General features: G+C 46.7%; 1 protein-coding gene across 1 annotated transcript in view; it reads left to right on the top strand.

The window, feature by feature from the left end:
* The first annotated feature begins 1,539 nt into the window (after nucleotides 1-1,539).
* DUSP22 (dual specificity phosphatase 22) overlaps nucleotides 1,540-11,500 on the top strand; it is a 43,667-nt gene continuing 33,706 nt past the window's right edge. The window contains exons 1-2 of the mRNA XM_013942063.2: nucleotides 1,540-1,840; nucleotides 8,470-8,503. Coding sequence (XP_013797517.1) covers nucleotides 1,820-1,840; nucleotides 8,470-8,503 — 55 coding nt within the window. The 5' untranslated portion in view covers nucleotides 1,540-1,819. The remainder of the gene's footprint in view (nucleotides 1,841-8,469; nucleotides 8,504-11,500) is intronic.

Below are 11,500 nucleotides of genomic sequence, written 5' to 3'. Positions count from 1 at the left end.
TATTTCAAGTATTTCTGAAAATACTTATCCGCTTTTCACACAGATGTTTGTATAAATGCATGGAGCACCTGAAGTTGGATACACATCCCTCTTGTCTTTGTTTTGCATTTTCGCCATTAAGGATTTTACTTTTGGGGGGCAGTGTTACTGGACTAGTTAATGGCAATGATGTTAGGTAGTAATATCCTGTCTCTGTGTTTTTAAACTATGTGTATCCTGTAAGTACCTGCATGACATTCCTCCTCTCTTACGTTAATTCTTATGGGTAAAATTGCTTCAGTATCCATCAAATCACCAGTCACCATACCTGTCATAGATACATCCCTGTGAATAGTGGGGTATGGCTGTATCATGTCGTGTGTAACTGAGTGTTAGGGAGCAAGAGCATGGATTTAGACTGATCGAGCATGGCTTTGAGCCAGGCCTGCCAAGGCTCATGCAACAAACATCTTTGCTTCAAACTATTTGCTTTCTCTTCTCTTTTCATCTTAGTTAAGGCTTTATGTCCTTTACGTACCTGCCAACCAGCTGTGCCTGCAGTTTGGGGTCACACAGCAGAAGACATGCACACATGGCGTGCTGTGACAGGGGAACATGTCCCTTCGTGAGGCCCTGCTCCCTGTGCCATCCCGGCAGGCCCGACCTCACGCCTGCAGCCAAGTGCCTCCCCTCTGCTGTGACTTCTGGGCTTTTACACACCGGGAGAGAAATAGGTTGGGAAGTGGGAAGCTCTGGTGGGAGCCCCAGCGTGCTGGGTCCAGTACTACCAGCCAGGCAGTCCTTGGGCCTCCGATGGCCCATTTGAAGTCAAGCTAAAAATGTAAAATTTGTCGGCATGGATCTGGTTTCCAGACTGCACATAATAGCAGCCAACGGCATCCGGGAAGGCCAGCGAGTCATGACCTGCCGGCTCCGGCACCACAGCCCTGCCCTCCCTGCAAAGCCGCACCATAAACCACGATTTCCACACGTGGCCGCCTGCGTGACCGTGTCACGCCCCAGCGCGGCTCCGCAGCGAGGTCTCCGCGGAGCCCTTTGGCCCGGGCTGCGTCCACAAGCCGCACGCACACAGACACGGAGACAGGCGGAGACACAGGGACATACGGACACGCACCCACGAAAGCCGGCCGCGGGCACGGCCATCGCTGCCCCGGCCGCCCCGCAGAGCCGGCACTGTGCCCTCCCGTTTCCCCTGCACTCGCAGCCCCCGGCGCGTGCGGCTGCCGAGGCACAGCCTGGATGCAGCGTTGTGCGGCCCCTTGCTGCGGAGACACCCGGCGCCGCTGCCGCTTACTCATCCCTTCAGGAATGAGGCGAGGCCGCGCCGGGCGCCCGCCGGGTGCCGCCGGGCGCTACAGGTGGGGCAGGTCCGCGGCGCGGGGGCCGCTGGGACATGTAGTCCCCGCGTGCGGGCGCCGCGTGCGGCTCGCGGCGGCGCGGACTACAAGCCCCAGGCCGGCCTGCGCCTGACACGCCGGGGCTTTGATCACACGTGGGGGCGGCGGCCGCGGGAGGCAGTTCCTGGAGGCGCAGCCCCGCGGCAGCTCGCTCGTCCCGGGGGCGGCCGAGCGGAAACCCGCCTCTAATCGCCCGGCAGCCGGGAGAAACCCCAGCCCGTGCGGGGGGAGATGCTCGTAACCCTTCCAAATAACAACAACAACAGCCGCCGCTGCTGCAGCAGCCATCCTAATTAACAATAAGCTCATACCCAGTCACCCCCGGCAAGCACTCTCCCATGCACGCTGACCTGCTGCTGGCAGCTAATTAGCCTGCAGCCGACAGTTTCTCCTGCGGTGCTAAAGTGCAGGTCGCTTAAGCCATGGGGAATGGGATGAACAAGGTAACGCTGCTTATCGTTATTTCTGTGTGTGAGTGCATGTGCGCGGGCAAGGCTGAACGGGTGCAGATCTCTGAGGATCACGGTCCTTCCCCGCTGGATGCCGCGTCTCCCCCTCCTTTGTTTCGTACTAATCAGCCTTAAATTGCGTCGATGCAGAAAACAGCAGATGCTGAAGTTGTTCCTAGGCATCTGATTAAAAAAAACAAACAAACCCAAAACAACAACAGAAGAGGTTTTTCTCTTTAACTTTGACTTTTTTTTCCCCCCCCCCCCGAGGCGAGGGGGAAGGGCAGAAGACCAAGGCTGCACGTCTCCCCGGGGGCGCGCTTCCTTCTTGGCTGCCGCCGATGCCGGGGCTCTGCCCGGGGCTGGTGCTCGCCCGGGCTTCCCCTCGCGGGCGGGCGCAGCCCCGCACGCCGGCGCTAACCGCCGGCCCCAACGGCCGCCCGGCGCGGCGCGGCGCGGCGGCGGGGGTTAATGGCGGCGGCCCCTCGGGGCTGCGCACCGCCTGCCTGGCCCTTCCCGCCGCGCCGGGCCCTGGAAATCCCCGCCGGCGCTCGCCCCGGCCCTCTCCTCCGTGTCCCCCCCCCCCAGCACACACCGGGCAGCGCTTTTCAGGGGGTTGTGAGCCCCGGCTCAGCCTGGCCCCCCCGCGCAGGGGCGGCCGAGGGCCACCTGCTGCCCGAGGTGCCCGCGAGTGGGGCCTGGCGGCGGCGGGCGGCGGGTGCCCTCGGCCTGGGCAGACCGAGCGCCCGGCTGACCCGTGGCAGGAGCCTGGGCACCGAGCTGTGAGCCCGGTGAAGGCGGCGAGTGCACGGACATCCTCGACTTCGCAGTCGCTTGCCTCCCCGTGCCCAAGCTAGAGCTGCAGGCACTAGCCTGCTCCCCCGCCGCAGTCTGCCCGTACTGACTAGCGAGTGGCAGTAAGGGCTCTGAAAACGAGGAGCCCCAAGCAAACATACTGGTTGTCGCTGGTGGGCCGGGCTTGGTGTTGGGCATACACCTCTCTTGCTCCAGGGGGACAGGAAAGCGCTTGGCCTAGTGGAGATAGCAGTGGGGAAGGAAGATGGATCTTCTCTGTAAAGGCTGTTGGCTTTTTGGCAGTGGAGGCTTATTGTAAGCACTGACTCCCCTGGTATGTTGTGGTGCTTATCAAAGGACAACCGTGATTTGTCTCAGCGTCTCCACCTCTGTTTTAAACCCAGGTTTGAAAGCATGGTGGTAGCTAGCCTTTTATATAGCTTACCATGAAGAACAGGAGCTGAGTCATCTCTTCTGTCTCACATCTCACTTTGAGTACTTTGGGGGCAGCTTTACTCTGAGTGTGGCATCCTACAAGGAACAGAAGAACTAGAGCTGGCTGCTCACAAGTTTTGTATGTGTAGCATCCTTGTCCCCTGGAAGTCAGTCTGGTGAACATCCAGAGTACTTAGTGAGCTATCAAAGAAGTGAAGTCTTTTCATTCAGTGGATAGATACATTGAAATGCAAACTTTAGGTGGAGGAAAGATCTGGCTGGTTAATCTAACTGAGTTAGTGTTAGTGGATAGGAATAGAACTTCCCTTGGTGGTCCTTGCCATTTTCTCCCTGAAAGGCCGAGGTCAATGTCATGATATATAGTCACTCCTTGAAGATACTTCTTCCAGGAGTGGCTGCTAAGGAAGAAACGCAACTGGAGAGGCTTCTTTCAAATCTTTGTAGTTTTTCTTGTTTGTTTGTTTTGGAAAGTTAAAAATCATCCTGTCACTCTGGATGCTTTGACAGGGGATGCTAAAGTTGCAATTTGGAATTCTTAGTTCTTTGAAACTTAGCACTCTTTCTCTGCAGCACATCTTGCTGTAGTACCACGTGAGCAGGAATTGGTGATCTGTGACTTGTAAGTTTGATCAATTTAATTCTGTTATGTCTTGCCCTGACATGTACCAGCTGGAGCTTTCAGGACAAGCATAGCACTACCTTGATTTTTTTCTCCTGCCTTCTTACTGCTTTCATCAGGACGCTGAAATGTTCTGCAATTCTGGAAGAGTTGGCTCCTCTAAGGAGGCTATAACAATGTTAGGTACTGGCCATCAGGGTTTATTTTTGTAGGGGTCCCGAGTGTAGGTCTTGTACGAGCCCCCTTCAGAATGTGCCCCTGGATCATCTGTTCCTTTTGATCTTGTGAGTCAGCAATAACCGGAGGGGCAAAGAGAGAGGTGGAATCATGACTGCCACTGTTTGGAGGTATTTCCTTGACTCAGTGTAGTCTAATCAATACAAATTACCTTAGTTACCAAAAGCAGTGCTTTTTGTCATAGAGCTATATGCAAATTATAGAAGAAAATAAACAGCTTAACCAATGGTAGATTATTTCATTTAAGAGAATCTCTTTGTACTAAAGCCAGGGGAAGAGGAGTAGTTGTGACCTGTAATGGGTATGGTAAGGAAAAGCTCTAGAGATTGCTACAGCTGCTGTTGCTGCTCTTGGATGCTGAGCCTTTCTCAGTGGCATGGTCCCCTCCTATTCTTCTGTAACAGGATAGTGATGTATTTCATAGCAAACAGTAATTGCACCTGACTTTATGTGGCCATTAGTGCTGATAGGAGGGCTGGAGGCCTGGCATACTCTGTGGGGGGGATTTTCTTTTGTTGTTAATTTTCTTATTTGTAAAATTAGCTGTGCTTGGGTTTTTTGAGTTTTTTTTTTCTTTTTTTTTTCTGAAGCCCATCCAGGCCTCCTGATTTTTTTCCAGATTAAACTGAAGTTCATAATACTGTTCTCATTCTACTCGGAAAAGGGGAGTTGGCTAGTGAACATGCTTTGACTTCAAACTTACTGCTTAACTACAATTAATTTTCAGTGCCTTACCTTTTTTACTTTTTTTTTTTTTACTTTTTTTTTTTTTTTAATCTTTAAAGTACAGAATGAATAATAGGATCTGACTGTTAGGAAATTGTTCTGGTGTCCTGATTTGTCTTCACATTTAATGTCTAAGCTTGACTTGTATTCAAAGTTCAAGTTGAAGTCTGTGGTTGAAAATTATAAAGATGTTTTCCTGGAGCTGAGGGCTAGCAGCTGAGATGATGCTAGAGATTGTAGTACTTAGATTTGATTCTCTGTGAACAAGATATGCTTAGTGAAGAGTTTTTCCTGGGATTTAGTCCTTGCTTGTCCTGATGCAGTTAAACGCCCATTATTCATACAGACCCTTTTTGAAGGGGTGAGTTGAGTGTTATCTCTACAAAAATGGCCGATAAGCCATTTTCGTTGTAGAGGCTGATTCATAAGAAATGCAAATCAGTGTGGATAGTTACAGCTGATGCAAATAGTTCTATGGAAGTCAGTGAAGCCGTGCCAATTTACATCAGCAGCAAATCCATCTCACTGATCTGTGTGACTCTCCTGTGCTGCCTGATAAGGCGGGCTGACCTGGTCCTGAGTGTGTTCTGCAATTTCTTGCCATCTCCACAGAAAACTCAATCAACTACAATGAACTTGTCCCAAGGAAGTCATGTGTCCAGAGCATCAGTTGATACTACCGCAACTAGAAGTAACGTTGGGCAAGGAGTTTGCTACTTTATACTAAGTGTGTGTCTATATAGAAAACAATGACAAAGTAGCCATTTAACCATATTCGAGAGAAGCGTATCTTCCAAGAGGACTGATACAAAGTGTTAGCTGTCCATTGCAGGGCTTTACCTTTGTGCGGGGTATCCATTAGCTGTTCTCACGAAAGAGATGAGAACGAAGACAGGCGTTGTTGTCCTTGTTGCTTGGTTGTGCAGTCTCGTACATCTGTTATTTAGTTCGTGATCATTTTCTCAATGTTTCGGATGATATAAAGAGGCTACTGTTTTTATTCATAAAGCAGTGGTTGAAAAGTGCACAAAAACAACCACCTTATTTTTTCTCTTCTGCCTCCCGCCCCTTCTCTCTCACACACCCCTAGCAGCCATCGGCCTTCATTTTTTGTAGCTTCAAGTTGCAGTTACTGATGGCAGTGTGAGATGACACGGCTGAAAGTTCCCAGCCATAGTCTAGATCTGAAGTATTAGTCAGCACTGTATGAAGATTCACTTCTTTCCAGGTAGCTTTCACCCATAGTAATGTTTCTTGCTTCTAGAATGACTAGGACAACAGGGGTAGCATCTGTCCATGGTTGCATGGTGTCCTAATTTTCTATCTAGCATACAATGTTGCTTCATTATGCACAAACTTCTGGATTTTTCCTCCTTCAACAACAGTCGAAAAATCCTCTTTTTTAAGACCCTTCCTCCCCTAGTGTTTCTTGGTATCTCTTTAATTTGTAATGTCTAACCTTAATGACTGTGACTGGAATTTAAACTTTCGTCCTCTCTTGAGAGCATGTACTTGATGCAGAAATAATGTCTTGGAGTCTAAAATGCTGTAGCCCACAGTAGGCTGTTGTGATTTGAGATTCATGCTACAGATAGGAAATACCAGACTGCTGTTTAAAAATATCAGAAAGGCTTTTTTTTTTTTTTTTTTTTTTAATCTCTCTTTTTTCTTTTTAAAGCTTAAGTTGAGGGAGCTGGCTAGGGTGAACTTGTGAGCTTGTTGGTGAAATTGTTTGCCAGTTAGACTCATTTTTTTGCTTTAGAGCCTGTTTTGTCCGCAGATTTTGGCCCTTAGCAGTGGTTCTCAGGTAGTCTGCTCTTTAGAGCAGCTGCTGGCTACTGATTCCTCACCTGAGGTGGTGGCCTTTGAGGGTCTAGCAGAGTCAGAGCTGCAAGCATGCTTAAACTAATAAATTGGTCCATAAAACTGTGACCCTTGTCCATGTGGAAAGGGACAACAGGAAGTTGCCAGGATGCTTTTCCCTGCTTGATACCCCATCAATGGAAATTATCCTGCTCTTTTTTTTTTTTCCCCCTCCCACTTTTACAGAAAAGTTGAATATTTACAAATGAAAAATGAAGAGGGAAGAAAAAATGGGTAAAGGTGTATGGGCTTATCTGTGCAAAACTTACAGGTCCCTGTTTGTACAGAATTAAAGAAACTTTTTTTTTTTTTTCCTGTAGTTTGTGTTGTCTTCTAGTCCTTAATTATATGGGTTTTCTGAATTTCCTTCCAAGACTGAATGGCAAAACCAAGAAAAGTATGCATGAATACTCTTTGGCTTTGTAAGTAGTTCAGGGTGTTGCAAGGGCCACAGAGAAGTCTTCTTTTAATAATGTTTGCAGAATTGTGCCCCGTGGTCAGAGCTGATGTGATATGGTACATGGTGATAGATCACCCAGCAAAGCTGAGGAAGAGGAAGGTTTGCACAACCCAAAGCTACCGGGGGTGTGTGATTTGCTGGAGATTCTCTTTTTTCTGTAAGGCTAGTAAGGTAATAGTGAACACTATGTTATTACCAGATGCAACCCATAGCATTAAGGCAGATCTGAAGCTATTTTACAGGCCCTTCTGTTGGCTTGCTAACCTTAGTGTGGTAAGCTGGGTTGCCTTTCAACAGGCAGGTTGCTGTGAGGCAGAGGCTTGACTGATAATCCCTGGTGAAAAGTCCTTCATGACTTTTGGAATTTCTAGGCTGCTGGACCGAGCAAAATGGGTGGAGTTTTCCCTTTAAATAGCTGCACTCAAGAGATTGTTGCTGCTGTTGTGAAGACATTTGGGTGTTGCTAAGGCTTTAGGAAGTTAGTGCTGACATATCTGTATTGGTGGTATGCTCTGCATGCACCGAAGAAAAATGGATCATACGATCACGCTGCCACAATTTTAGTCTCTTCAAAGGATGTGGGTGTGGGTCAGAGATTTCCAGGTGGCAGAGAACAAAATTTGTGGCCAGAAAGTGTGTGCTTTTTTTTTTGCTTTTTTTCTTTTTGAGTGTGTCCTCGGTGCTGTTTCCAAGTTGGGAGGGATATGAAAGGGTGGGAGGGGTAGCATCGCAGTGTTCACCCGCCTGTGTGTGTGCACACGTGTCCTTGGGCTGCCCAGGGCTGGTCCTCAGGCTGAGCTTGAAACTCGCAAGTTAAAGAAAGTCATGTAACTGAGAACAGTGCAGTCTTCTAGGAGTGTTGATGTGAGTGGGTAGATCTGGGAGAGGAAAATGCAACTCACGGACTTTCATCAATTCTCATTCTATGTGAATACACAAGTAGCTGTTTGCAGTGATTTCCTCTGTGTAAGAGCGTGAGAGTGCTGTGGCCCTGACTTGCATGGCTTTGCACTTTAAGCGATTTGCTGGATTTTATATTTTGCAGTGCTTTGTCCAGCTTGCTTAGCAACTTTAGGCAAATCACTTACCTTTTCTGTCTGAAGTTTCATCACTAGTTAAATAAGGGTAACTCTTATCATACAGCAGGGGGCAGGGGGAGGGGCAAGTTGTGAGGCCTACTTCATATGTGTAAAACACTTTCGATACCCTTGGAGAGAGACCACTATGTGAGAGTCCGACATGATTAACAACTGGTTCTCAATGAAAGCTTTCAGAGTGCAGCATACCTAGAGTAATGCAGTTTGAGAAGGCTGCAAAGATGCACAAAATGTTGTCAGCACTTTTTAGATTGCATTTGACAATAGTCTGCTGCTAAAGTAGTATGTTCCATCCTGTATGCAAATTGAACTTTGTCAAATTGTGTTACCACAAGATATCTATATTTGATACTATATTTCTTTCTCACAGATTCTGCCTGGCTTGTTCATTGGCAACTTTAAAGGTAAGATTAGTTTTATCATTATCTCTAGGGTTACTTAACAGGGGTCTTAAGGTATTGTTTCACAGGCCTACAGAATTCTCTAACATCTGTGCAGCTTCTTTAACCCCATCTTGCTTCATTTCTGGATTCACCTGGTACCACTTAAAGAAGAATTTGTTTGCTCTCTCATCCATGTGCTGTGCTGCAAGTACTTTAAGAAAAGAAAAAGGAACACCATCTCCTCGGAGCGTGCTTCAGCTAGAATTCCTAAACACTAGCCTCTTTTAAATGAGTCCTGTGCTTAGCAGACAAGCATGTGAGCCAGACAGATTCTTCATAAGGCTTATTTCAAGCCCTCCTTATAAGTAAAGGTTTAGTATGCCTCCTGCTCATTGCTTTCATTATGCTGGTTATTTATAACAACTGCTAAGGAGTTCTGTTATCACTGCTTGTGAGACTGATAGGTCTGTAGATTGCTTTCTGACCACTGATACACTATCCATGCTGCAGATGTAAGACTCTCATCTCTCTGGATTTTTTTCCCTTTTGCATGAGGTTTACTTTTTTTTTAAAGAATGACAGAACCATATTTAGAAAAAACAGAAAACTTTATATAGACATCCAGATGACCTGTTCTCAAAACACTCTGTTAACAACAGTTCCCACTATGCCTACTCAGAAGGAAATGGATTGTGCCTGTTAGTTGTTTTGATATACATAGACCCAGTATTTTCTGTGCTTGGGTGTGATAGTGAGGCAGGACTCACAGGGGCGACTGCAATATCATGCCCTTCCATATACGTGGTCTGTTATGACTGAACAAGGTCAGTCAGTGTAGACTCTTGGACCAAGCCTATTTTTTATTTTGATTTATTTATTTAATCAAGTAAAGTGGGAGAGAGGAAGGATGGGAGGGTGTTTAATAGTAGATGCCTTCAGGTTTCAGACTGCCTGGTGGAGTGGGCAGGATGGACCCAGTGAACATGGCTCTGAATCTCTCCTTCTTGCTGTGGCAACCCTGCCAGTCAGCCTTTGACAGTCCGCCCAAGGGAGTGAAACTCAGCCGGAGCATCTGTTTCTTGGTGCGGTTCTGTTTTCAGCTGATGAACAATTTGACCAGCTGAGGGGAGTTGGCCGAGGTTGCAGAGTGAGTCAGCATCTCTGCCAACCCCAGTGCCTGTGACCCTCTTGCTTGGGCTGCTCTGGCCATTCAGCTGTGTGCGTTGCAAATGGTCCATAAATGGTGTGGCAGGTCACTTCTATGCTCAAAGTGGTGGTGTGCTCATGAAAGTGGGTTGAGCAGGCAGTGTAAGTCTGGCTGAAAGTAAGCAGAGGCTGAAATGCTTCAGCTACCTCCTTAAAAGAGAGAGAGGATGGGTTAGTTTTGATCTAAATGTCTGTGTTATGGAGTCTGTTCTTACATTAATTAAAAAACAAACAAACAAAGCAAATGTTCATTTATTTATTGCTATGACCTTTGCTTGCATTGCGTTTAATCATTATGTTCCACCATTGTGAGTATCTGTTATTATATCTCAAATTACCGACTGTATCTGAGGAGGAAGAGAGAAGATTACTGTTACAGCACTTCACTAATATAAAAGCAATTTTTTATAATTTTGGCCTTTTCTGCCCTCCACTCCCCTAAGAACAATTGCAATGAGCTGTCTGTGCAGTGAAGTCATCCCATTTTGGAACAGACTGTTGGTTTATCACTAGTGTCTTTTTCTGGAGGAATCTGATTACCATGTTCTTGGGGCATGTTCTGATTTGTGGCACTCTTTCAAAAAGTGACTAATGATTTTTGAGTCTTCCATAAAGGGGATCATTGCTGAGAAATACACAGTAGCATTTGCAATTGGGCTTGGTTAGAATATCCCGATCTGGGTAGCTGAAATGTCTAGCTACTTTTAAAGTCATGGGTTTAGAAAATGAATTTCTGTAATGCATCCTTGTTGAGCAGTCTGGATATTTCTTCTTGCAACTGATAGCTATAATTGAATAGAGTTGCATCTGGTCAGTAAGAGGAATAACACTGAATCCCTGACGTTACGCATCTCACCCAGAGACATACTGAGGCATCTGTTCACCCTCTGTGTCTGTGTGGCTGCCAGAGAGGAGAGAGCTGCCCCCAGAAAGGGAGTCAGAAAGGAATCTCTCTGCAATGCTCTGATCTGCCCTCTGCAGGATAGTCTCTCCTCCTTTCTCCATTGACTATACAGGGAGCCCAGGCAGGCAGTTTTTCCATAGCTAGGTTATCGAAATACCATTCTTTGCACACTCATCTCTCTCTGTTGTATGGAAAACCTCTGGGGAAAGAGGCATGGTTGTTTCAGATTGGTGCCCTCTTCCTTCTAAATGAAAGCAGGATATTAAAGGATGTTAAATATGTAATCCTGGAGGAACAATGCGTGGAGGAGGCATTCAACAGCTGATTGTGGCATTATTATCCAATATTCAGTCATATTTTTATTCTACATATAGGGCTTCTGAGCGTCTGTCTAGGCCTAATTAACACATAGTCTGTGGGAGAGGACATGCAAACTTCTCTTCATTTAATTCACGGGTAAACTGAGGCACAAAGACTATTGCAGAACAAATCTGTGGCAGAAATGGGAGTTGGTTTGTGGGCTGCTGCACAAGCCTTCAGACACATGCAGTGTGAGGGGTTTTCATAAACACCTTAGAGTCTTTAGGATTGAAAGTTACACGTAATCCTCATTATGGAAAGCACCAAAGTACATGCTGAAATGCCACTGAATCTACAAGACCAAAGTATGTTTTTACAGAATTTTCCTGAAAAAGGACAGATCTAGACTTGTGCTTAAATGTTTATTGTAAGATTTATAAGTATGATGCTACTCATCAGTGGCACATTAAAATTGTGCTGTGTTCCTGAGGTGAGTCTGAGATTGCACAGCTAGAGGGCAGAAAAATTCAAGAAGAACCACTGCTGTCCATACAAAATACCAAGAGTGAGTTTAGTTTGAGAACCCAGAAGGAAATGGATCTCTCAGG

Source organism: Apteryx mantelli, chromosome 2 (assembly GCF_036417845.1).
Source record: "Apteryx mantelli isolate bAptMan1 chromosome 2, bAptMan1.hap1, whole genome shotgun sequence".
Taxonomy (NCBI): domain Eukaryota; kingdom Metazoa; phylum Chordata; class Aves; order Apterygiformes; family Apterygidae; genus Apteryx; species Apteryx mantelli.
This window is presented reverse-complemented; position numbering and strand designations above follow the sequence as displayed.